The 27,045-nt window shown below is 48.0% G+C and overlaps 1 protein-coding gene across 1 annotated transcript; it reads left to right on the top strand.

The window, feature by feature from the left end:
• The first annotated feature begins 135 nt into the window (after nucleotides 1-135).
• MOB1B (MOB kinase activator 1B) lies at nucleotides 136-26,969 on the top strand. The gene is made up of 6 exons (XM_054392285.1): nucleotides 136-149; nucleotides 15,577-15,743; nucleotides 19,766-19,859; nucleotides 22,270-22,403; nucleotides 26,162-26,325; nucleotides 26,892-26,969. The coding sequence occupies exons 1-6, from the start codon at nucleotides 136-138 to the stop codon at nucleotides 26,967-26,969; spliced, it is 651 nt and encodes a 216-aa protein (XP_054248260.1).
• Nucleotides 26,970-27,045: the final 76 nt, after the last annotated feature.

The raw sequence follows: 27,045 nt of genomic DNA, 5'->3' as shown, positions 1-27,045 counted from the left end.
CTGTCCCCGCCCCGCGGCGCTCTCCCCGCACCGCCCGCCCTGCGCCGCCGCTGCCATTGGGAGCCGAACAGCGCCGAGCCGAGCCGAGCAGCGCCGAGCCCAGGCAGCCGCCGCTCCCGCTCCGTCGCCATCGCCATGAGCTTCTTGTTGTGAGTAACCGCCGAGGGGTCACGGTGGCGTGTGGGGAGGAGGGAGCAGGGTCCCTTTCCTCCTCCTCTGCCCCGTCCCGCCCCGTCGGGCAGGGCAGCCCGCCGAGGGGACGCGGCCGCCGCCCGCCACCCTTCCCGCTTTCCCTGAGGCAGCGGGGCGGCCGCTCTCCGACGGCATGATTCCCCTCTTTCCGCACCTCTCTTCACCGTCCGGTTGCGGCCGCGGAGCAGCGTTGTGCACGCTCCCTCCCTTTGTGCCCCAGTGCCCCGGGGGACCCCAGCCGCGCTAACGGCCGCAACTGCCGCTTCCCCCCACCCCCAGCCGCGGGAGCTGCTCGGGGCCGGCCGGCGCCTCCCGCTCTGTGAGGGCGTTTGGAGGGCGGCAGCTGGGTTTCGACCTTTTCTTATCGGCTCTGGCGTCTGGAACAGGGGGGGATACGAATTTAAAAAGCGAATAAGTCCAGGCGAGGCTTGTAATCGGGAGTGTGTTGGAAGCCCAGAGTGTGGTGGGGGTGTCGCTGGGGAGGCGAGAGCTGCCTTCAGGGAAAAACCGCCCATCGGCTGGAGTCCCCCTTCTGCTTTACCGGTGGTTTTTTTTTACTCATAGGCAGGACGGTGTGAGCAGAAGTTGCTGCCTGTAGCGTTATCTGCGGTGCATAAGTTAGAAGGGGATGGCGCTGGCGCAGCTTGGTGAACAACAGCGGTGAGAAGTGAAGTCCCGGTTGAGGGCTGCAGAGATGCTGAGGGGACTGGAACGTCCCTGTGATGAGGAGAGACTGAGAGAGTTTGGGCTTTTGAGGGTGGGAAAGAGCAGCCTGAAGGGGGAAGATCGTCGATGCCGATCAATACCTCAAGGGTGAGTGTCAGAAGGATGGGACTGGGCTTTGTTCAGTGGTGTTCAGTGACAGGATAAGGGGTAACAGGCATCAAACTTGACTATAAGAAGCTCCATCTAAACATGAGGAGGAACTTCTTTACTGTAAGGGTGCAGGAGCCCTGGAGCAGGCTGCCCAGAGAGTGGTTGGAGCCTCCATCTCTGGAGAGATTCCGAACCCACCTGGCTGTGTTCCTCTGTGACCTTCTCTAGGTGACCCTGCCTTTGCAGGGGGTTTGGACTGGATGATCTCCAGAGGTCCCTTCCAGCCCCAAGGTTCCGTGATTGATTTTGTGTCACGGCTGTGCGGAGCTAAGGGGACAGCGCTGGCAGGCTGTGCCGGGCTAATGAGAGGCGATTGTTTACTGCGGCATAAAAAAGCTCCCCGAGGAACCGGTGGCAATTTAAGTGTGTGCAAAACCTCACATTTCGCAGTTTTTGCTTCGTAGACGGCAACTGAATGAACTTTGGTCCCTCCCCTTGGGAACAGAGACGAGGTACTTCTGGTAATTAACATAAACCGGTTCAGTGACCTATTAATTAAAGTGAAGATGTGCTCTAGGGAAAGAAGGGAAATCCAAGCAGCTGATGAGGGCACCCTTGCAGAGCCAGGCTCCAGCAAGACCCCGCTGAGTGTTGCTGCCCGCTCAGAGTTCCGTGCGAGCAGTTAGCGGGCCTGTTGCCATAATATCTTGACAGTTGTTAAAGGCTTATATTGATAACCAACAGATGCATACAGAGCCTGCTTTTAGAGAAGATGCTTTATCTTGGGAGCTGGAGTCTTCTAGTAAGTTGTGTTCTCATGGAGACAAATAACAGCAGTGCTGGCTTCCTTCTGAACCTTCTCCACTGCATTTATTATCTTTTAACTCTGCTCTACCAAAGCAGCCTTTTTTAACTCTGCTATACCGGAGCAGCCTGCCTGTCATTGTGTTTGTGCTGCCTTTACCCCAGAAGAGATTCTGAAAGACACCTATCAGCTGCAGGGTGGAAGCTGCAAATGGGAGGTGGGCACAAATGACCCGTCGGTGGATTCAGACGCGCTGGGCTGCTGCTAATGAGAAGCCCAGCTGTCTCCCTCCTTCATAATTCTCAGCTGCTGCAATGGAGAAGGAGTGGGGGGGAACAGGATTTCGAGTACAGTGGTGTCCCGGGAGTCTGGTTTGCAAATTAGAGAGCCTCCCTCTCCGTGGCATTTGGCTAAGTGGTAACGGAAAAGCATGAGCCCCTCCACCCTCTGTCACAGGCAATAATGAGATGCTCGTTTCTTTTTTCCAGACCCTTCTGAAACCTCAGAAAGCAAACCTTTCCCCCCCACCCCCTTCCATTGTTTCAAGTGGCCCTGCAGGATGAAACGTGGCAGTGGAAAGTGAGGTGATCGCATGGCAAAGTGAGAAATGTTGGCGAAGCTGCTGTTGGCAGAGCCTTGTAGACAGCACCTAATTTACTCACCTGCAGTCTAGAAATGGATTTCAAAGAAATACGTTTAAAATATGCCTGGCAGGCCTCAGGGGGACTTTGTGTGTTCTGCCAAGTAGTTGGTTGTGGGTTTTTTTAAGTATCCAGAAAGTTAGCATCCCCCTTTTGTCAAACCTGAATTTAGTGTTGGTGTGACAGAGCCGCTCAAAGGTAGCGGTTGAGTATCTTTTGCTAGATTTTGTGTTGCAGGCTTGTATTTTGAGCTGCACCACCCCTCCCCATGTTATCACAGTACTTTAAACATAGTTTTTCATGAGACTTTTTCACTCCCTTTTCCACCTTGATGCAGAGCTGGCAGCGAGGGTTGTATGTTGTGCTCTTTGTCGGCGATACGGTTGCATCTTCGTGAACTGATTCAGGCTTCTGAACTGGTGGTACAGATGCAGCAGAAACGTTTTCTGATTGCAGCAAGCCTGTCCTGCAAGTTTCAGGTCGGTAACTTGGCTGTGGTTTGTCAGCTGGACACTCAAGTAGGAGATCCACAGCCGTGTTCTTGCTTGCTGTCAAATAAGAGAGCGATTGTGCTCGGATAACACAGGGTGCCTGGGGCCCCCCGCGCGGGCCTGCTGCACGGTCCTTGTCCGCTGACAAATCCATTGCTATTCTTTGCTGTTGCTAGGGCCAGTGACATATAAAGCTACAGGGAGGGAGGAAAAAAATATCAAGGGAAACCATTGTTTTCTGTCATTATGGGTAACATTATAAAAAGGCTGTCTTGTGAGACCAGGCACTGAATTAATACAACTCCGTTTTGACAGCAATTGTTATTTCCAGCACTGCCTATTTTCTCTTTCTGAGCTGTTTCTTCCTTTCTGAAGAGACTTTCTGAACCTCTCTGATAGCTGAATCTTTAAGAAAATTAAAATGAAGTGGCAATTGGACTAGAAAATAGCCTCAGCTCCCCCCCCAAAAAAAATGAAATTGCAGCTTGCTAAGTTCTCTCTAAAAGGAAATGACAGCATAGTTGCAGGTACTTCAGCTTAACATCTCCAAGGAAAAAAAATTAAAGATAGTTCTGGTAGGCGGTGCCATATGGTGACATGCTTGTGGTATCCTACACTGGCACAGCTTACATAAAAAAAAGGAGCTAGATGGAAACCATTTAATTTTACAAAGAAAAAGAAAAAAAATCAGTTTTAGTATTGAAGTTGTGAAACGGCCTTGTCTTCAACAAAATAAAAAGGCATCAAAATAAAATGCTGTCAAAATAAAAAGACATCAGAGTAAAAAAGGCATCCAAATAAAAAGACATCTTCAGCAAAACAAAAAACCACAAAAAGCCAAGAAGGCCCTCAGTAAATTCTACCATACTGTTTTCTTGAAAGGAGGTTCTTTTAAGTAGTCAGAGCTGATGGAAATAGTAAGGGTGAGGATGAGTAGTTGTTGTTTGGGGTTTGTGTGTTTATGAATTGCTGTAGGGCTCCAGAGATGCTGAGGGCACTGGAACATCTCTGTGATGAGGAAGGGCTGAGAGAACTGGGGCTTTTTAGTCTAGAGAAGAGCAGCCTGAAGGGGGACCTCATCAGTGCTGATCATTACTTCAAGGGTGGGTGGCAGAAGGATGGGACCAGGCTTTGTTCAGTGATGCCCAGTGACAGGACAAGGGGTAGCAGGCATGCACCTGACCATCAGAAGTTCCATCCTCCATGAGGAGGAACTTCTGTAATGTAAGGGTGCTGGAGCCCTGGAGCAGACTGCCCAGAGAGGTGGTGTAGTCTCCATTGACCTGCCAACCAGTGTGCACCTTCAGAAAGCAGCTGATCAAATTTACGTGCAAGGAAATGGAAATAAGTTGTAGCCCCCAATGGGTGCTGCTGCCTTAGCAGTAAGGTTGGAGGCAGAGGGCTGCAAAGCTGAGCTTGTGCTGCTGTCTGACTTTTCTGTCAGAAAGAAGCAGTCTGCCTCAGAATTACAGAGCTGTGTGGACCACTTCAGGAACTTGAGCCTGGAATTGCCTTGGAAAAAAGCCTTTTGCTGCCAGTACTCTGTTTTGGGGAACATGAAATTGATGATGAGTTGATATGTGAGTTGGAGTGAGTGATTGGAACTTTTCAATGGACATTGGGAGGAAGTTCTTCACAATGAGAGTGGTGAAATACTGGATCAGGTTGCCCAGGGATGTGTTTGAGGCCCCCATCCCTGCAGACATTCAACATCAGACTCGATGTGGCCCTGGGCAGCCTGATCTGGTTGGAGGTGTCCCTGCTGCCTACAGGGGGTAGGACAAGATGTCCTTTGAGGGTCCCTTCCAACCAAGTTGCAACCTGTGTATCAAGTGTTCTTAGATGCTTCCTTCTTAGTTTGGAGTGGAGAAAAACCCAGCAGCCATGGCAAGAAAGGCATTGTTCAGTGTGTGAAACTTGTGTTTACTACATGGCTCTGATGTCCAGCCTTAATTGCTTCCTAATTGTTTGCTTTTATGCCACGATTGTTTTCCCTTGTTTGTCCTCCCCTCTTTGTGTTCGCAGCTTAAGTGAACCTCTGCAATTAGCTGTTTACATTTGTCAGACAGAAGAATGGTGGAACAAGGATCACTTTCAGGGGAGGATTTGTCTAAAGTGGCTTGGTTTGTAATCTTGAAAAGGTGCCAGGAGTGTTCAGTGGTTTTCTGTCAGGTCTTTGGATTTAGGACCTCTTTATGGCAACAGACAACCACCATAAGGACAGTCCAGGGGTCACAGCTGCATCTGAGGCTGGCTGTGTCTGGAGAGAGAAATAATTATTTTTTATCTTGTTTGAAAAAGGATGAAATATTGGAAGTATTTGTCCACTGAGGGTGACTTAAGAGCTGCAGTGTGGTAATGCTTAGTGCCTAGGGCTGACAGAATGAAGTTGCTGTTTTCCTTTGAGAAGTTGATAGCTGCCACTATTAAACAGCCACTTTACATCTTCCCTAGTAAGCAGGAGGAAAGATGCTGCTGCCAAAGCTGTCAATAAGCCTTTGACCCACAAACCAACCTAAACCACGGGATGTGCTCTGGGATGCTTTCAGCAGCTGTAAACTTAGCCACTTCCCATTAGGCTGCAGTGCCCTGGCTGCTCTTTGGTTTGGGGAGTGCTGGGGGTTCCATCTGCAAATGCTCCCTTTTCAGCTCTGACTGACTAGAGCTTCATTGCTTCTCACAGGCTTTAAAGAATGTTTCTAACCCATTGCCCCCTCCCTGCTGGTGTTCAAGGCCAGGCTGGATGAGGCCTTCAGCAAGCTGGGCTGGTGGGAGGTGTCCCTGCCCATGCAGGGGGTTGGAGCTGGGTGAGCTTTCAGGTCCCTTCCAACCCAAACCATTTATGAATCTATGAACTTACTTCAGTCACTCTGCTACAACTTGCAAATGGGAATGGCCTTTCTTCCTTTGTTCTACCTTTATGCATTCCTCTTGAAATCCAGCTTTGACCTTCTCTTCTCATCCCAACTTTCCTTCTGATTTGTTTTGAGGACACTTTTATCTTGTTCACCCTTTTCTCTTCCTTCTCCAGTTCCCAGCTGTTCCTTGGCAGGAATCCATTCCTTTTGTTATTCTTGCATACCTCCCTTGATCCTACCCATATTTCAGTTGAGTTTTAGTTGGAGTTTGCTTCTCTTCCACATACCTGGGTTGCTTGGGTCTTTTTGGTTGTTTGTCATTGCACTTCACCTTTAAATTTGGTAGCTTACCTCCAGAGTTCATTGATTATGTCCTAGAAATAGGAGCACTCCTGACACAGGAAATCTGGATCCCTCCCTTGGTGAAGAACATCCTGCAGCTTAAGAGCTCATAATGCCTGGATTTATTGACTTTATCACAAGTCTAATTCCATTCTTCATGACAATGAGAATAAGTGAGCTTAAGTGAGCTTTGCTAAATTCCTTCTTTTGCTCAAGATTGAGACATCTCGTTTTTGGGTGGTTTTTTTTTTTTTTTAATACAGAAATAATTTCAACCCAAATGATGATTGGGAGGGCTTCCTATGCTGACCTCAATGAACTAACCCACATTTTGTTTTGCTAGCTGATACTTTGTGTTTTATTTTTACCAACTTCAGTAGCTCACTCTCAGTTTTTGCTTGAATGGAGTCATTGTTTTAGGGACTTGCTGAGTGTTCAAGATCCAGGGATCAGGACAGCATTGCTGTGTCTTCTACTTGTCCTACTTTGTGGTAACAAAATGCTGCTTTTTCTAATGCTGGACTATGAATTCTACAGAAAATCAGTGTCCCTAATATCCTGTTATTAACTCCCATGGTTGACAGCTCTCCTTAAAATTTCTTCCAGCCTTCCAATACCTGAAGGGGGTTACAGGAGAGCTGGGGAGGGACTTCTGACAAGGGCTTGGAGTGAAAGGAGGAGGGACAATGGATTTGAGCTGGGAGAGGGGAGATTGAGACTGGAGATGAGGAAGAAATTCTTTCCAGTGAGGGTGGGGGGACACTGGAACAGGTTGTCCAGAGAGGTTGTGGATGCCCCCTCCCTGGAGGTGTTCAAGGCCAGACTGGATGAGGCCTTGAGCAAGCTGTGCTGGTGGGAGGTGTCCCTGCCCATGGCAGGGGGTTGGAACTGGATGATCTGAAGGTCACTTCCAACCCAAATCGTTCCAGGATTCTTGCTGCAGTGAGTGGAGAAGAGGAGAAATCTGTGTAGTTAAATTCACCACAGAGCAGTTAAGTTAAACTGTGGCCTCAGCTGTCAAATGCATAAGCTTAAATGATTTGAAAGAACTGCTCCCCTGTGTATGTAGGAGCTGTGGTTCCCTCTCAGGTGGATTTTCCTGGTGAGACTTCACATGATGTACGCAAATTTAACTGAAGGTAGACACACAGGACATAAAGCATTGGATGAGATCTGGGGGCTGTGTAAGAAATGCTTGGTGGTGAGATAATGCAGTGTATTTTTGGAAAGCTGTTAGATTATTCATTACTGCCTCCTGGCCAGTTCTTCCTGTTGTTCTGGGTGTTATTTCTTGCCTCTGCTAATGGTTATTTCCTGAATTCAGACCCCTTTTAGCTGTTCATCGAAGTCTGAGTGGAACCTTAGAGACATGCTTGGAGCTTTTCTGTTGGGAAGTTGCCCAGGATTTCTCATTTGCCATGTTGATATCATCAGCCTGTTTTGTTTGGGGATTGCTCTAAAAGGCAGCCTCTCCTGAAGTGCTAAAATGACTTCCCCCCTTTTAAAATCTAGTGAAGGTTCACCTTTAACTTTGCCTTTTTCCTAAACACAGTCACAGGTTGTTCTTTTTATTGTGTTTAAAGGGATTACAAACTCTTAAACTGTTGAGCCTTTTCTTTTTTTTTTTTTTTTTTTTTATTCTCAGCTGCCCTGCTATGGTTCCTTAGGTTGTCTGACTAGATTTGCTTTAGTCATTCAGAGAGCATTGGTTTTCCAAAGCACTGATCAGCATTTTGGGAACCCATCCATGTTCTGAGGCATGTTCTCCAAGCACTATATTTGGTGTATAAGTAAGGATCTAATTTGATACTAGAGCCAAGCTTTTATTGCTGCAATTCATCATCCTCAACAGCTCGTAGACCACTTTCTGAAAAGCTCTGCTTCCTCTTCTCTTAAATGTATTTAAAGGGTGTGACTCTTACCAGCAGGTGAAGTTTAGTATGCAGAGGGCATCAGGAATGCAAAGACATGAAGAGATTTTTAGCCGGATAGAGGGAAATCTCTGCAGCAGGAAGAACACTTTGCTAGGGAAAGGAGCATAGAGCTTTTACCTGGGACACTTTTGTCCTTGCTTGATCCAGTTGAGAGGTTACTACAGTGAAGAGATCATAGGTGGGCAAATCCTGCTGGAGTTCTTTGACAGCCCCCCACCCCCCTTTGCTCCTGCCCCACAAGCTGGATGATGCTTTATGGGACTGGCAGTGTGCAGGGCTGGAGCTCCCTTGGCTACCTCCTGGTGTTTTCAATTGCTTGCTGATCTTGAATTCCTTCATCCAGCTTAAGTCATAGAATGGTTTGGGTTGGAAGGAAGCTCCAAAGGTCATGTAGTCCAACCCCTAATGCTAGGTTTAGGAAATCTTTCTTCGTTATTGTTTTCAGTTTCTTTTCTTTGAACACAACCAGTTGTGTTACTGAAAGACACAATCCAGTTTTGGAGCTTTCCACGTTTTATTGCTTTACATTTCTTTCATAATTTGTTCAGTTGCATCCATAATGGTGCTGATGAGGAGATCTTGTGAATGTTTATGGATCTCTGCAGAGTGGGTGTCAAAAAGAAGGGGCCAGGCTCTTTTCAGTGGTGTCCTGTGATAGGACAAGGGGCAATGGACGCAGACTGGAACCTGTGAAGTTCCACCTCAGTGTGAGGAAAAAATTCCATGATGTGAGGGTGCTAGAGCCCTGGAGCAGGCTGTGGAGTTTCCTTCTCTGGAGACTTTCAAGACCCATCTGGATGTGTTCCTGTGTGACCTGCTCTGGCAGGGAGGTTGGACTTAATCTCCAGAGGTCCCTTCCAACCCCCCTCCATTCCATGATTCTGTGATACTTTCTAGTTTGGATTCCTGGTCATCTCTGGATGCTCATGCTCTGTTGCCAGTTTCTTTCCCTCTCTTGTTGGTGTTCGATTTGCCAGGCCAGGATTTGTGTTAATTGCTTCCCTCTTAAAAAGGAGAAAAACCCTCCCTGTTGCATTCCCTTGTGTTCTGCTGACGTTTGAGTTGTCTGATGCTGCTTTTCATGTTTCCATGCCTCTGCAGAACATGTGCTGTGTCATCCTCACTCCCACATGTGTTACCAAGCAGCTTTCCTCTCTGCAATGGTTTTCCTTTAGAATGTAACAGCTTCTTGGAAGAATCCAGTGCCTCCTTTTAAGAATTTCTCCTCAAAAAAAACCCAAAAAACCTCACTCAAATGTTCTTCTTCCTGCCTGTGCTCTTGGGTCTGTGTCTTGTAACAAAGCAGAGGGAGATTCTGACCTGATTTGGGCCACAGATCTCACAGGGGTTGGGTCTTTCTGCAGGTCAATGGCTATGGAGCATGTAGGAATGTATTGTTAACAGATGTTGCAATGGCATCCTGGGCTGTATCAAAAGAAGTGTGGTCAGCAGGTTGGGAGAAGTGATTCTGCCCCTCTGCTCTGCTCTGGTGAGACCTCATCTGGAGCACTGCATCCAGTTCTGGTGCCCCCTGTGTAAGAGAGACATGGAGCTGCTGGAGAGGGTCCAGAGGAGGCCACAAAGATGATCAGAGGGCTGGAGAACCTCTGCTATGGGGACAGGCTGAGGCAGTTGGGACTGATCAACCTGGAGAGGAGAAGGCTCCAGGGAGACCTAAGAGCAGCCTTCCAATACCTGAAAGGGCTACAGGAGTGCTGGGGAGGGACTTTTGACAAGGGCTTGGGGTGAAAGGATAAGAAGGAATGGATTGAAGCTTGAGGAGGAGAGACTTAGACTGGAGATGAGGAAGAAGTTCTTGAGAGTGAGGGTGGGCAGACACTGGCACAGGTTGCCCAGGGAGGCTGTGGATGTCCCCTCCCTGGAGATGTTCAGGCCAGGCTGGATGAAGCCTTGAGCAAGCTGGGCTGATGGGAGGTGTCCCTGCCCATGGCAGGGGCTTGGAACTGGATGATGTTTCATGTCCCTTTCAACCCAAACAATGATTCTGTGATTCTTTCTGTTTCCATCTAAGTTTTTCCTGGCCTGTCCCTCTCCTTGCATGGCCCAGCAGAGGACACTTGAGAGGTTGAGTCAGCAGCTGCTGGGGGCTGCTCTGGGGCTTACTTGAATTGTGTTTGTGAGTGCTCAGGCAGGGCTCTGGTGCTGGCCAGGGAAGACAACTGTGGCTTGCTTTGGTTATTGTGAGCCTTTTCCAGGAGTGTTGTAAATGAAAGGAGAGGCTTTGTTTTGGGTGTGAGCACAGCAAACCCATGATGGTTTCCTGCTCACGGGAGAGCTCTCTGGATACCTCCTTGGAGGGTTGTGATTACTTGGGAGAAGGGTTGCATCCAAGTGGGTGAACAGCAGGAACACCATCCCCACCTCCATGGGCGGGGCTGTAGTAGACATGAGTGCTGAAGCATGACACCTCCCCCTTGTTTGCAGGCACATTCTGAGCCCACAGAGGTGGGGATGAGGGAAGTGTAGGTGCCTGCCTGGCTCAGCTAGAACACGACCTGTGGCCACCTAGCATCTTTGGGGATTGGGTATGGAGTGTGCTGCTGCAGGGCAAGCCAGGGCATGTGTCACAGGAAGAGTTCAATGGCCTCTTTCCAAGGACTTGTCACTCCCCTAGGCGCAGCCAGGAAAAGGTTACCTTCAGCTGTGGTGCATCTGATGAATCCCCTGCTTGCTTAGTGTCACTGACTCTGAAATCTGCATTTTAAATGGAAAAGGAAGAAAGGCTTTGAGGAATGTGGACATGTTGTGACAGCTTCCAACACTGCCTGGTGATGGCTGGGACGAGCAAAAGCAAAAGCATTCCTTAAGGCTACCTTGAATCACTTTCTCCTTGCTGGATGTGAGTCATCTGATAAACTTCTGCTCTTCTAACATGCGGAGTCTTGTGTATCAGGACTCCTCTGGGTTTTTTTTGATGAGATGATGACTTTTTCATCTACCTTCTCATACCATTGTGTGGAACTTCAATCTAGGAAGGGGATTTTTTCCAGTGAAATCTATTTTTTCCAAGAAGGGGAAGTCAGATGTTAATTAAACCCCACCTGAGGCATTGAGAAGTAAAAATGGGAATAAATTGTGGAGCAATTAAAACGGGAATAAATTTTGGTGTAACTAAAATTGGAATCAGCTTTCAAGGGAAGCATTGGAGTCCTCTGCATTGGCCAGTTTGAAGATTCAGCTCAATGGGCTGCTGGGCCAGCTCATTTCAACTCCACTGTCACCTGGAAAGGTTGGACCAGATGGTCCTTGGGGCCTTTCCAAGGTGTTCTGTGAAACATCTCCTGACTGCAGGCACTGTTTCAAATCTAGAAGCCTAATTGTTACTTTGGCAGAAGGGGGAGGGAAGAGGCTGTACACAACCTTCCTGGTGACAGTGCTGCAGGAGGAGCAGGCTGTGACCTGGAAAGAGGTCTTTTGCCTCCCACTCCTTGGGTTGGAAAGCATCTCTGGTAGCCTTGGCAACTGGCTGTGGCTCAGGCAGGCAGGAATTGAGTTTCCTTATCAAGTGGAAGCCTCTTAGTTCTCAAGTGCACTGTTAGCTTTGGGAGGAATCCTTCCTTAGGCACTCTTTAATGTCAGCGTTTCTAACTGGGACATGTCTCATTTCATTGACTGCACTCCAGGTACAGTACAAACTACTGAGGTTCTTCTGTCTCCTGCTAGCTGCAGAGGGAAGCTTCAGCTCTCTGCATTGATCAAAGTGTTTCCAGTTTGGTTCCTACAACAGAAGGTATAAACAAAGCCAACATGTGTGCTGTTTCTGGAGGCATGACCCCGTGCTGCTGGGATATTTTCAAGTCAGTTCGACTGATTCTTCCTTAAACCAACAAAACAAAGCAAAACAAACCCCTCAGGCGTGGAATTGCTTTCTAAGCACCTTTTGGAGGGCAGCTCTGCTGTGTGAGGGCTTGGCAGCTCTTAACTCTTTCCCAGACTGGCTGCTTGGATCAGTGATCCTGGCAAAGGCTGTTTCCACATGCAGAGAATTAGACTTTTTACAGCTTCATGTTTGTGAGGGTTATTTTTGTTAGATGGGAGTGTTCCTGTGGATCTGCTGGAGGACAGGCTGAGGGAGCTGGGGGTGTTTAGCCTGGAGAAGACTCCAGGGGGACCTTAGAGCTGCCTTCCAATAGCTGAAGGGATCCTGCAGGAAGGCTGCAGAGGGACTTTTCCTCAGGGTGTCTAGAAACAGGACAACGGGGAGGGAAGCTGAAAGAGAACAGGGTTAGATTGGAGCTTAGGAAGAAGTTCTTCAGTATGAGGGTGGTGAGACTCTGGAACAGGCTGCCCAGGGAGGCTGTGGCTGCCTCCTCCCTGGGGGTGTTTCAGGCCAGGTTGGATGAGGCCTTGAGCAGCTGAATCTAGCTGAGAGGTGTCCCTGCTCATGGTGGGGAGGTTGGAGTAGATGAGCTCTGGGTCCTTTCCAACCTGAGTCATTCTAGGATTCTATGATCTTCAGAGGTCCCTTCCAAGCTCTACCTTTCTGTGATTGTGCTGGGCTCTGGCAGTAAACCAGATCTTATGGAGAGCAAAACTTGCAACTGTTGAGAACTCTGAAGTAGCAGAAACATGTTGCTGGGACTATGTTGGAACCCATAATCTCTGAGCCTGGGGTTGAAACATCCTTGGCTGCCATTCTTTCTCTCTCCTAATCTACTTTGTCTTTAGACCCTGCTGCATGGTGGTACCTCAAAGGAACAGAGAGTTCTGCAATCTCTCTTCCTGAACCACCCTGGTTCTCCAAGTTCAAGTGAACTGATTGAGGCAGGCTCCTTGTAATGAGTGGGAGTTTGACTGGAAAAGAATTGACTTTTGGGTACTGTTAAAAGCTGGAGAAAGTAATGCCTGGCTCACACGCCATCTCTCTTCAGCCCAGGGATGTTGTGACTGCTCAGGTTTATAAATAGAAATGCTGAACTGCTTGTCAGTGCACATTTTGTGCATGTACAACTTCATTTTCCTTGCTGGTCTTTTCAGCTGCTGGGATTGTCACAGGGGAAAAAAAGCCTTGAAACCTGCAACTATTGATTTAGTTTTGAAAAAGCAGCTTGAGCTCTCACTTAAATTTCTCTGTTGACATGTTGGCTGCTGGAAACAAACACAGTGATACTCCCAAGTGTCTATTCTTAGCAGGATGTTATCATTTGGAGCCCCATAGTATTGTTTGAAGGCTTGAGATGTTTGCTTTTCTGGAATTTGGTTCTGCCTTGCAGTGTTTCTGTGGATCAGGGTTTAAAAGAGACGCAGAAGGAAAAAGGAGACAAAGGTTCAGAACTAAAATCTGGGCACTCCTCTGATAAATTCACTTGTTGGTCTTTGGCACTGAGTCCCTGCCTCAGTTTCCTTGTGTTTAATAAGATGCTAATGATGGGGAGGCACTGGGACAAGTTGCCAAGGGAGGTTGTGGCTGCCCCCTCCCTGGAAGTGTTCAGGGCCAGGTTGGATGAGACCTTGAGCAACCTGGGCTGATGGGAGGTGTTCCTGCCCATGGCAGAGTGTTGGAACTGGGTGAGCTTTCAGGTCCCTTCCAATCCAAACCATTCTATGAGTCTGTGCTGCCTACTTCAAAGATAATTTGTGAGGACTAATTAATGCTTGCAAAGGTCTTTGAAGATGAAAAAGCAGGAGCTGTCATAGGAGAAGTTAGGATGCCCCAGGTAGGTGTTCTGTGTGCTGCCTTGAGTTTAGCTTTTTCAGACACTCCTCAGCATTTCCAGGGCTTACTTCAGTTGGACCATGATGGTGAATGCTTGTGGTTGTGTGGTGGTGAAAGCTGCTGGGAGAAGCAGAGCTGTGCTTGCAGGACTTAGCTACTCCCACATTCCCCCAGGGAAAGACAGGATGATATTCCACAGCCTCAGCATTACAGGCCACTTAGAAAAGTGTAAGGGGCAAGTGTGTCCTGAAAGTGATGCCATTGCAACCTTTCCCCAGGGCAAGGTTCTGTCCTCTCCAGTGTCTGATCAAGCAATCCACTGGTGAGCCCTGGGTGAAATGATGTGCAGGAACTGCAGCACTGTGTTCTTGAGTTGTTCTTCTTCTCCTCCTTCCACTAAGCCAATGGCACAGTGATCACTTTAAAAGTACTGCATTAGTTTAAGATGCTGTAGTGAGTTATGGGATATCTTGGTCTGGTTTTGCTCCTCAAGAGGGGTTGGAGCAAGGCTTTGGAACACTCAATAACTCAGTGATAAGTTGGCAGCCTGGGTCCAAGTAGGATTTGGGCTCAGGGAAAGGTTGTTTTTTTTTTCTTGTCAGTATGAACTGTTAGACACAACAGTAGATAAGAGTTTGAGGTTCTGTGGTAAGAACAAGCTGTGAAGTCTTAAGTTTTTTCCATAAAGAGCCTAAACTTTTCTGGTTTGACTCAGCTTTGTTTGGATATGGAACAGATTTCCTAGAAATGGATACAAAGCTCCACAGAGACTCCAGTGTACAAACACTTGGGTGCTAGGAGGTCTAAGCCAGGCCAGCCCAAGTGCTTCTTTTAGCTGCAGAGGTTCAAGTGGCTCCTTTGCTTCAGTTAACAAGAAGTGTCTCAAGAGCTTGGGCTGCATATTTAGCAACTTTGATTGTAAAAGATCTGCCAGGGCTGTGTTTGAAGCTGAAGTGGGCTGTTGATGCAGCGTGGTGTGAGCAGGGTGCCTGAAAATCTTCCTTTCCCCTAGAAACATCATGCTGCTAATGTAAACCAGAACAGCCAGCAGCATCTGCATGATGAAACCCCTCCCTGTCAGCAGGTGATGAGGTGAAATGACACCTCTGGAGGAAATGTTGTGCTCTTGCTTACAAGCAAGTTGTGATGTCTTCTTGAGGCCAAGCGCTGTGTGGGATTGTGGCAGAGGGAAGTCGCTGGCAGGTGTGGCTCCCCTGCCAGGCTTCCTGACTCAATCCCTTTAAACACATTTCCTCATTTAGTGCTAGGCTGAGCTGCATCTGGCACTGCTGCAGCTGTACTTACCTAGAAAAACAGAAGGGCATGATTTGCTGGACATGTTGGTTGTGGGAGTGAAGGGAGCAAAACATCTTGGAATTGCAAGAAGTGTTTTCCTCTTAGAAATTAGTTGTAGCAAATACAAGGGCTTGGCTTTTTTGCAAGGGTTTGTAATGATAGGATGAGAGGGATGGATTAAAGCTTGAGGAGGGCAGATTGAGACTGGAGATTAGGAAGAAATTCTTGATAGTGAGGGTGGAGAGACACTGGAACAGGTTGCCCAGGGGGGTTGTGGAGGCCCCCTCCCTGCAGGTGTTCAAGGCCAGGCTGGATGAGGCCTTGAGCAAGCTGTGCTGGTGGGAGGTGTCCCTGCCCATGGCAGGGGGTTGGAACTGGATGAGCTTTCAGGTCCCTTCCAACCCATTCTAGGATGCTGGCAAAGTATTTAACGTTAACCCTGTGCTCGCACGTGACTTACCCACTCCTTTCTTTTCCCCTTCCCTTTCCACAAGCTGCCTAAATATTTCCTCTCCCTTTCACAGTGGTAGTCGCTCTTCCAAAACCTTCAAACCAAAGAAGAACATTCCAGAGGGGTCTCACCAGTATGAGCTGCTAAAACATGCTGAGGCCACGCTGGGCAGCGGCAATCTGCGCATGGCTGTTATGCTTCCAGAGGGGGAAGACTTAAACGAGTGGGTTGCAGTTAACAGTAAGTTGGTTAACCCTTTTTTGTTGGTTGGTTTGGGTTTTTTCCCCTTTCCCTTTCATAAGGAGGGTGTTGAATGTGGGCTGACATTTGTGTGCTCCTTTCTAGCAAGGTTTGCTCTTCTGTCTTGCGAGCACCACCTTGCTGTACCTGGGAGAGGGGAATGTTGTAGAGTCACCGTGGTTGGAAAAGACCTTCAAGATCAGGAGGTCCAACCATTATCTAACTCTACCAGGGCAACTACTACGCCATATTCTTGAGCATCATCTCTAGACAGAGTTAAATAACAGGAGGGAAAAGCTGGTGTGTTGAACTCAAACCCAGAAGAAAGCTTGGGAAACTCAAAGCACCAACCAGGGGCTCCTTTGCTTATGTGTTGGTGAGGGGCTAGCCAAGGACACCACCTCCCTGGGCAGCCTGTTCCAATGCCTGACCACTCTTGCAGCAAAGAACTTTTTCCTCATCTCCAGCCTAACTCTCCCCTGCCACGATTTCAGGCCATTGCCTCTCCTCCTATCACCTGATAGTAGGGGGAGGAGATTAACTCCAGTCTCCCTGCAGGGGAGGTCCTCTTACTGTTTTTGTGGCTCTCTCAGTTTCTCCTTGCCCTTTGCTACGCTTGGGAAGTGAAACTGTCACTCAACCTTCCTGTTCTTAATTAGCCACAGGATGCTCTGGCATGTGGCTTGCCACTGCATCCAGGGAATGTGGAAATTGCTGATGCCAATGCTTATAGAAAAGTTGATTCACACTGTGTTGCAAAACTATCTAGAAGGAAAAAAAAAAAACAACCAACCCATTTTATGAGTAAGCATTACAAAAGCTGCTTCAGATCTTGCTGGCATCCTTCCCTTTTGGTGGTTCCTCCACTCCACAGCTCTTTTCTCCTGCGTGGCAGTGGTGTCTTTCCCTTCCCAAATGAATTAACTGAGAGACAGCTGGGTGGCAAAAGCAGCAAAGCACTTAGCAAAAGAGTGGGAGCTGCCTTGTGGTAACAGCTGCATGCTGTGGGGTGATTAGCCCTTTTTCATGCCTCCTGCAGCCAGGTGGGGTTTGAATACTTAATATTGACTGAGGATGTGCTCCCTTGTTTCCAGCTTCCCTCTGCCACACCTAGTACCAGATAATGGCAGGTCTGAGCCCCTTCTGTTGACTATGTACTGAGGAAATCAAATGTGTGACTTGATGCCATTGATTTTTGCCTTTCAGAATAGTGAGAGCACAGTAACAAATGTGCTCTGCTCTTACAGAATCATTAAGGTCAGAAAAAACCTCTCAGATCAGCTTTGCTGCTGGGCTCTTAGCTTTGCTGCTGGCTTGTAGGAGTTGAGTTGATGTGCAAGTAGATTTTTATTTTATTTTTTCAAACATGTTTTCAAAATAGAAAAAAAGGTGAGAAGTGCATAATCAGTTTTGAGTTTCCTTTGAAAGTGCTAAAAATGATTTCAGGAGAACATCTCACCCATATCTCTGTGGCAGAACACCAGACAGAGTGTACTCTGATGAGAAAAGCACTTGGAGAAATCACCTAAGGCCTTGAAATGCAGAGAACAGTGAGTGAAAAGAGGAAATGAAAATATTCAGAGCCAGTGTGGAGCTTTCCACATGCTGGAAAAGGAGGCTCTTGCGTTGGCGCTGTTTGTCACACACTGCTGGCTGTGGTGTGCCTCATGGCCTTGGAGACTTTGTGAGTGTGGGATTCACAGTCATCAGTCACCCTGTCAGGGCCTGTGTGGGCTTTCTGAACATGCCTGCCTTGAAGCAAACATTGGGCTGTGGTTTCTGCTGGGAGCAGGCAATGGAAACTTAATTAACAGTTCCTGTGTACACTTCAGAAATGAGGGCTGCATGTAACCACTTCTTGCTGCCCTTTGGTGTTAACTGCCTCCTCCCCCTATCCAAACAGGCCTTAGGAGTCCTCCTGCTCCTCTGTAGCTGTTTTATCAACCTTTCCACAGGTTCACAGGGTTGCATTGGGTTGGAAGGGACCCCCAAAGGTCACCTTGTCCAACCACCCTGCAGTCAGCAGGGACATCCCCAACTATATCGGGCTGCCCAGGGCCACATCAGGTTTGATCTTGAATGTCTCCAGGGACTGGAGCCTCAACCACATCCCTGGGCAACCTGTTCCAGTATTTCCCCACCCTCACTGTGCAGAACTTCCTCCTGATGTCCCACCTAAATCTCCCCAGCTCCAGTTTCAAACCATTGCCCCTCGTCCTGTCCCCACAGCCCCTTCTGAACAGTCCCTCCCCAGCCTTCCTATAGGTCCCCTTCAGATATTGAAATGCAGCTCTGAGGCCCCAGTGCTGTTTTCTGCTTTTGCTGTGCAGGGGATAAAAAGCAGCCAAGAGGTTTTGTTTCAGCAGATGAGCTGTGCTGGGTGCATGTAGCACCACTTCTTACTTCCTTCTTCCCTTTCTGAATACCAAGGAAGTTGCATGCCACTTGTAGCTCATATCCTGCCTCTGCTGAACAGGAGCTGTGTCTTGCTGTCAAGATATTTGTGTGATCTTTGAATTGATACTTTGGCAAAATCAGTGAGGGGAAGCTGCAGGATTTCCCCCTCCCTTTCCTTCAGCATTCAGTTACTTTCACAGATACCTGCTAGTGCTTGCTTTTAGGATGTCAGTCTCCATTTCAAGACAGCAAAGCTGTGTATCTGTGTACCAGAGTTAGCAGACACAGACTGAGAACAGAGTTGATAGCCCTGGGAATACTCAAATGTGCCAAGCTGGGGGCTTTGGTTTCAGTCATTCAACTGTAGACCATCAAAACAAGAAAGTCTGGGCAATGAGAACTGCTCTTCCCAACATGGACCACAAGTTGAGCATCAATCCCCCTAGAGCAAAACTCCAAGGGTAGTTTATAAAGAGGAGACTTTGTGGACCAAGTATTGATTTGGGGTAATTAATGATAATTAAGTGGTAAGAAACAGAAGTTGCTTGGTGCTGTAACTAATCCTGTGTCATGCCTTCTATACCTGCTTCCCATACCTGTGGTGTTTGGCTGTAACAGAGCTAAAAGAGGGCAGATTTAGACTGGAAATTGGGAAGAAATTCTTGACAGTGAGGGTGGTGAGGCACTGGAACAGGTTGTCCAGGGAGGTGGTAGAAACCTCATCCCTGGAAGTGTTGAAGGCTGGGCAGGATGGAGCTCTGAGCACCCTGGTCTATTGGGAGGTGTCCCTGCCCCTGGCACAGGCTTGGAACTAGATGATATTTAAGGTCCCTTCCAACCCAAACCATTCTGTGAATCTATGAAATGTTCCTTAAAAAGATGGAAATACAAAGCCTGAAATACAAATACTGTTGTCTTATGAGGAGCAGCTCTCTGCAAGTGGAAAGTTTCCACTGACAATCTTTGGTTTATGCCAGGCTTGCCCACTAGAGTTTGGGATTCTACTAAAAATGCACCCAGAGGAAATAAATTTCTCAACTGAAGAATGATCAAATAGTTACTGCTAGAGGCTCTGTAGGAAGTTGGTGGTTGCATTCTGCATCTTCTTTATAATGCATCAGAAAAAACACTAACAATGAAGTTTTTTTTCCCCAAATATATTATTCATAGACTCCTAGAATGGCTCAGGTTGGAAGGCACCTCAGAGATCATCTACTCCAACCTCCCCACCATGGGCAGGGACACCTCTCAGCTAGACTCAGCTGCTCAAGGCCTCATCCAACCTGGCCTTGAACACCTCCAGGGAGAAGGCAGCCACAGCCTCCCTGGACAGCCTGTTCCAGAGTCTCACCACCCTCATACTGAAGGACTTCTTCCTTAGCTCCAGTCTAACCCTGCTCTCCCTCAGCTTCAAACCATTCCTCCTTGGCCTGTCTCTAGACACCCTGAGGAAAAATCCCTCTGCAGCCTTCCTGTAGGATCCTGTCAGCTATTGGAAGGCAGCTCTAATGTCCCCCCTGGAGTCTTCTCTTCTCCAGGTCCATCTTCAGCAGATGAAAGCTGTGGGAAGCTGGTGCTGCCGTTGCCCTGCAGTGTTAACTGATGTTTGTTTAAATGCTTTCCAGCTGTGGACTTCTTCAACCAGATCAATATGCTTTATGGAACCATCACAGACTTCTGCACGGAGGAGAGCTGCCCTGTGATGTCTGCTGGCCCAAAGTAAGATGATGCTTTACACATCACTGAGGAGGGGCAGTTTTGGAGATGATTTTGCATTTGCAAACTTGAGATTAGCTCAGTTGGGGGCCAAAGATAAGATCACTTCTGGGGGTGGAATGACTTTTAACCTGTGAAGGTAAAAAACCTCTGAACCTTTAAAGGAGTGGGGAGTGGAAAGGTTTGGGGGTTTAGGGTGGCTTTTTTTGTTGAGTTGGTGGCTTGTTTGTTTGTTGGTTCTTTTTTTTTCCCTCTAAATTATCAAACCTAATTTTTCCTTTTTTTTTTCTTTTTTTAATGCTGTGAAATGTTAATGAGGGCTTCTTAAATTCACATTGGCAGGTTTTATATGCAAGTGTTCAACATGCAAGTGTTCAACTATGGCTTTCCAAAATCTTTCTTCTTGGAGGAGTAAACTTGGCTACAGTTCTTAGTAGTGTGCATAAAAAAAAATCCCTGTCCCTCAGTTCAGTTTCACTTTGATTCTTGCTTTTGTACAGACATCCAATGTTTGGGTTTTTTTGGTTTTTTTTTTTTTTTTCCTTGCTCAGTATCTTCCAAAGAGGAAAATTTTGAAGCAAGTGGTGAGGGAGGGCACTGCTTCCTTTTAAATGACTGCAAAATCTTAGACAAATAATCAAGAGAACCTCTCCCCTCCTCACTTCCTCCTCTTGTGTAGTGACATTGTTGTGACTGCCTGCAGGCAATAATTGCTGGAGAGCTGAGGCAGTGCAGAAGGCTGCAAGGTGGAGTGGCCAGAGGCTGTGCAAGGCAAAAGCAGCCAGATGGACCAGAAAAGCTTTGGCACTGGGTTCTTAACCTAAAAACGGACACTGCTGCATGCCAAACCCAGCGTGGGCAGCAGAGTTGCTGCTGCAAAGCAAGGAAGTGGGAAAATACAAAAGGAATAGGAGTTTGCCACAGAGCAGAAGGATTTGGGGCTAAGCTTGTGCAATAACGCAGCCCTTTGTCTGCTCTGTGCTTTGGCATGCAGAACAGACTCTTGGTTATTAAATAAGGGCATGAAAATATTTCTTTGCTTTATTGTTTGTCTCCTGAGAAGCAGTTATTTGGGGCTGGAGGTTAATTATTAAAGGCTTAGCTGTCTGGTTGCCAGGCTAAACAGTTTCTTTCTCCCCAAAGAGAGCAAGAAGCACTGACAGAAATGGATGTCCTGTTCAAACAGTTAGGAGTCAGAGGAGAAAAGAGATGCTAGAGGCTGGGAGATGCATTCTTGCCAGGCTTTTAATTAGGTGATCTTGTCCCTAGGGATTGTAGAGCATTCCCCACGCTGGGGAAACCCCAGATGGGTTCTGTGGAAGGATCAGAAGCGGGTGTGCATGTGAGGGGGGCTGAAAGGCAGGCATCAAGGGGGCATCTCTTGGGGCTTTCTGCTTTGGGGGATTTTTTTAGGCCATGTGGAAGTGCCTGGTGGAGGAGCTGGTCCTGTGATGGTTTGCACTTAGGGATGTTTTCTGATGTGAGGAGCATAGCTAGAGCTTCTGTTTCAAGATACAACTAATTGGTGTGTATTGGTGTGAGGGAATTCTGTCAGAATCATAGAATCCTAGAATGGTTTGGGTTGGAAGGGACCTCCAAAGCTCATCCAGTCCAACCCCACTGCAGTCAGCAGGGACATCCTCCACTAGAGCAGGTTGCTCACAGCCTTCTCCAGCCTCACCTTGAAGATCTCCAGGGATGGGGCTTCAACCACCTCCCTGAGCAACCTGTTGCAGTGTTCCAGCATCCTCATGGTGCAGAATTTGTTCCTCACATTGAGTCTCAGTCTCCTCTAATTTCAAACCACTGCCCCTCCTCCTATCCCTGCAGGCCTTTGCAAACAGTCCCTCTGCAGCCTTCTTGAACATCTTCAGGGACAGAGTTGTTACAAACCAGTCAGGTTTGAACCCTGGAGCTTAGCTTTCCTCTGTGTGAGAATCTCATCTAACTTTGGTGTTTCACTTCAACAGGCTGTCATGTTTTAATTTGGGAGAGGGGAGGGAAAAAAAAACCTTCCAGGCTAAGCAGCTCTTGGCTTTTCAGGATTTGGAAGCCTACCATAGAGCACCTTTTGATGTGCAATGCTGCAGGTTTGACCACAGGCTGCTGTGTGCAACTTCTAACTGAGGATGGAGGAGTTGTGCTATGGGATGGGCTATATGATGGGAGGATGCACTTTTTTTTTTCCCCAAAGCCTTCCCAGACTTCAAAAAGAGTCCAGGTAAAGCAGTGAGGAGATTGGGCCCAGAACAGCTGCAGCTGGCTCAGGAGCATTTGGACCTTTGCTTGCAGGAAGGGCTGTGGGGAGGGTGTGGGAGTACAGGGGAGCAGAGCAGGAAGAGCAGCCTTCCAGGCCTTGATTTGAATGATTCATTGTGTTAAGAAATGTCTTCTTGTTGTTGTCCCAACCCAGATATGAGTACCACTGGGCAGATGGGACAAACATAAAGAAACCAATTAAGTGCTCAGCACCAAAGTACATTGATTACCTGATGACTTGGGTCCAGGATCAGCTGGATGATGAAACACTATTCCCTTCGAAAATAGGTAAAGTAATTCAAGTCAAAGTGGAACTGTCTGTTGGGATTGCACTTGCACAGGGACATTCCAGGTTTCACAGCATGGAAACTGCTCCTGCAGGATAAGTTGGGCAGCTGGAAAAGGTGACATGATTTCTGGAAAGGAACTTTGTGATGGTTTGAAACTGTCTTTTTAATTTTTCCTTGCAAAGTTCAAGCAGAGGAAGTGAAAGAGTGTAAATAAGTCACTATTGGGTGTAAGCTAGCCTGGTTATTGTTGGCGTGGGGAGAATTTCAGCTCACACTGACACACACTTTGATATCCTCAAAGGAAATGTCTGTGGTAGTATGTGAACTCTGATCCATGTGTTGTTGATACTCCTAATAGACACCCAGCACAGTGCTGAATCCTGCTTAACAAATCTGTTGATATGACATTTCTTCATGTTCAGCACTGGATTCTTTCCTTACAAATAAGGCAGAGGCTCTCCAAATCTTACAACCAGTAGCTGGCAGCTTCTTGATGCAGGGAAGGTGTTTGTTCCCCTAGACCTTCCCTCCTAAGAAGCTGAATTGCCTCTTTGAACTTCACACACACAGAACCACAGAATGGTAGGGATTGGAAGGGACCTCCAGAGATCATCCAGTCCAACCCCCTGCCAGAGCAGGAGCACCCAGGGCAGGTCACACAGGAACACATCCAGGTGGGTTTGGAATAGCTCCAGAGAAAGAGACTCCACAACCTCTCTGGGCAGCCTGCTCCAGGGCTCTGCCACCCTCACAGTGACAAAGTTCTCCCTCCTGTTCCCTTGGCACCTCCTCTGCTTCAGCTTTCCTCCAGTGCCTCTTATCCTGTCATTGGGCATCCCTGAGCAGAGCCTGGCTCCATCCTCCTGACACTGCCCTGCACCTCTTTATCAGCAGGAACAAGGTCACCCCTCAGGCTCCTCTGCTCCCAGCTCCAGAGCCCCAGCTCCCTCAGCCTGGCCTCAGCAGGGAGATGTTCCACTGCCTGCAGCAGCTTTGTGGCTCTGTGCTGGACCCTCTCATGCAGTTCCCTGAGGCCCTTCTTGAACTCAGGGGCCCAGAACTGAGCACAATATTCCAGCTGTGGCCTCACCAGAGCAGAGGGGAGGAGAACACCTCTGGACCTACTCACCACACCCCCCTTCTAATCCACCCCAGGATGCCCTTGGCCTTCTTGGCCACAAGGGCACATTGCTGGCTCATGGGCATCCTTCTATCCACCAGAACCCAGGCCCCTTTCCCCTGTGCTGCTCTCCAATAGGTGAGCCCCCAACCTCTGCTGGTATTCCAAGTGAAGGTGAGAGCCTGGGGGTTTGGAGGCAGGGCAGAGCTGGGGTTCTGAAGAGGTTTCTTTGAGAAAAGCAGGAGGGAAATGCTGAACAGCCAGCAGTTTGGAAAGGATAAGGAGAAGAAAACCCAGCTTCTAGAGACACCAAGGACTGTTTGTTCTAAAGCTCCTCACTGGCAGTTTTCCAGCACACCACTACTCAGAGGCTGTAGAAGAAGGAGGGAGATCTCTTAATTGCTTTCCTTCTGTGACTGTCTCTGAAGCATTTGACACATTTTCAGTGAGGCTCTGGAGGCAGACGTGCAGAAGAGGCTGGTTTGGGTGACCAAAAGCTGAATCTTGGGTGCCCAATAGATATGAGCAGGGTTTCTTTGCCTGCTGTGACATTCATTTTAGTGTTTCAGAGTAGGGATCAAGAGCTGGGGTAAAAGTCCACTAAGAAGAATGATATTCAATAATTACAGTTAACATTAAACTGATGTTTAAAAGGTTACCTCAAGACTTAATCTTCTTTTTTTTTTTCTTTTACTAGGCTGTATTTTTGAAAAGTAGGGCTCCAGAAAGAGCCTTAGAGTAGACTACCAACTACATGTGACCTTCCCAAGAGATGCAGCAGCCAGTGAAGGCAATATGATGTACACAGAAGCAGGGCAAGCTTAAGCACAGTATGAAAATCCTACTGCTGAGCATTTAAAGCTTTAGCAAGACCCTGAGTGGCTTACAGCATCCAGCCTGGGGCTCTGGCCTTCAGGCAGGACTCCAGAGTGCAGATGAACTAAGCTGGCTGGGAAAATGCTGCATGATGAGAGGCTGGCCAGGTTTAATCTCAGGTTTAAGTGGCTGATACATATCTTTTCTTAGCCTGCAGATGTGTCAGCTAAAGAGAAGATTGCTCCCAGTAGCTGGTTGCTGTTTCCTAACCAAATTTAATACAGGTTGTCCACTGACACAGTCTGCTGTTGAAACTGATTTTACCTGTTCTGGGTCCTTGTCACTGTAGTGAGTGAAAGGAGCAGGTCTCAGAGTAGTTCAGGACGCTGTTCACAAAGCAGCAGCCCCTGGCTGAGGGGTGAGCAGGATGGAGCCAGGAGTCTTTGTGCTGAGAGGTGGAGGAGAGCCTGTTTCTGCTTGCAATTCAGCCAGGGGAAGTGTACAACTCACTGGCTGATACCAAAAGTGCTTTCAGTTGGCTACACAAAGTACTTGGTGTCCTTTGGAGTGTCCTGTGCTCTCTTGGGTGTGTGCACAGAGCTGTTACAATCATGGAATCGTTAAGGTTGGAACAGACCTCTAAGATCATGAAGTCTAACCTTCTACCCAGCATCACCATGACCCAAAGTGCCACATCTACTCATTTCTTCAGCACCCCCAGGGATGGGGACTCCACCACCTCCCTGGGCAGCCTGTTCCAGTCCCTGACCACTCTTGCAGCAGAGAAGTTGTTCCTAACATCCAGCCTAAACCTCTCCAGGTGCAGCTTAAGGCCATTCTCTCTTGTCCTGTCATGAGTTACGTGGGAGAAGAGGCCAGCACCAGCCTCACTCCAGCCTCTTTTCAGGGACTTGTAGAGAGCCATGAGTTCTCCTCTCAGCCTCCTCTTCTTCAGGCTAGACAGCTCCCTCAGCCTGTCCTCATGAGACATGAACATAATGTGTCTTGTGTTATAAGACAGCAGACCTGTTGGTGAATGATTCAAAGCCTGGAGGAGACTTGGCTGGCAGTCAGAGGCCAGGTGATGGATCTGAATGCTCCTGGAAGGGCAGAGGTGTCTCAGTCAAGGAAGGCTCTTCAGGGAGCTGTTTTAAGTATAGCAACATTTAGCAGCTGGATTTAGGAAGGTTCAGCAGAGAAATGTAGTCTGTGAAGAAAGGCTGAGAGGCCTGGGGCTGCTTAGGCTGGAGAAGAGAAGGTTGAGAGGAGATCTTATCAGTGTCTATAAATATCTGAAGGGTGGGAGCCAAGAAGAAGGGGCCAGGCTCTTTTCAGTGGTGTTTTGTGACAGGACAAGGGGCAATGGACACAAATTGGAACCCAGGAAGTTCCACCTCAACATGAAAAGAAACTTCTTTACTGTGGGGGTGCTGGAACCCTGGAGCAGGCTGCCCAGAGAGGCTGTGGAGTCTCTATCTCTGGAGCCTTTCAAGACCCACCTGGATGTGTTCCTGTGTGACCTGCCCTAGGTGACCCTGCTTTGGCAGGGGGGTTGGACTGGATGGTCTCCAGAGATCCCTTCCAGCCCCTAGTATTCTGTGGTTCTGTGATTTGACCTGGAGCCATTGGGGTGCTGAAGGGCAGGAACCCTCCCCTCTGGTCCCTGCCAGCTTGTTGGGCTTCAGCCCAAGCACACCCTGTGATTTACAGATGGAGCAGCCCTTGTTGTGCAAGAGAGAGGCCTGGCTTCTGGTGGCTTTGCGAGGAGATGAGCATGGCATGGGTGTGTTAAAATGAGCCCTCTGCTTTCTGCTCCCCAGGTGTTCCCTTCCCAAAGAACTTCATGTCAGTGGCAAAGACAATTCTAAAGCGTCTCTTCAGAGTCTACGCTCACATCTACCACCAGCACTTTGATCCAGTGATCCAGCTGCAGGAAGAGGCTCACCTTAACACTTCCTTCAAGCACTTTATATTCTTTGTTCAGGTAAGTGTGGCTGGGAGCATGATGGCTACAGTTCTTCTCTGCAGAAAGGAATGGATCAAAGTAGTGGCCCTTCACACTACTCCTGGTGTGTTGGGAGGAGAGTCACCCACTCCAGGACCCTAAGGTGTTGTTTTACTCCATCTTTATGTATTTTTTCTGGCCATCTCTCCCTCCATCTCCCCAGAGAAGGCTTTGGGAAGACCTTAGAGCAGCTTTCCAGTACCTGAAGGAAGTTACAAAAAAGCTGGGGAGGGACTGTTTGCAAAGGCTTGCAGTGATAGGATGAGGGGCAATAGATTGAAGGGAAGATTTAGAGACTGGATTGAGACTGGAGATTGGGAAGAAATTCTTTACAGTGAGGTTGGGGAGACACTGGAACAGGTTGCCCAGCGAGGCTGTGTTGTTCAAGGCCAGGTTGGATGAGTCCTTGAGCAAGCTGGGCTAGTGGGAGGTGTCCCTGCCTGTGGCAGGAGGTTGGAACTAGATGATATTTAAGGTTTCTTCCAACCCAACCCATCCTATGAAGCTATAAACTCTGAGTGTCTTTCTTCTCATCATTCCCACAGGAATTCAACCTTATTGAGAGAAGAGAACTTGCACCACTTCAAGAACTAATTGAAAAACTCACCTCTAAGGACAGATAAAAGGAGGAGGATTTCTTGAAGTCCCTTGTTTCTTTAAGCAAGAGTTTTGGTATTTGGTTTTTATAGTTTTGGTTGG

Source organism: Indicator indicator, chromosome 25, assembly GCF_027791375.1.
Source record: "Indicator indicator isolate 239-I01 chromosome 25, UM_Iind_1.1, whole genome shotgun sequence".
In the NCBI taxonomy this organism is placed as follows: Eukaryota; Metazoa; Chordata; class Aves; order Piciformes; family Indicatoridae; genus Indicator; species Indicator indicator.
The sequence above is the reverse complement of the archived record's forward strand: the minus strand, read 5'-3'. Positions and strand labels throughout refer to the sequence as shown.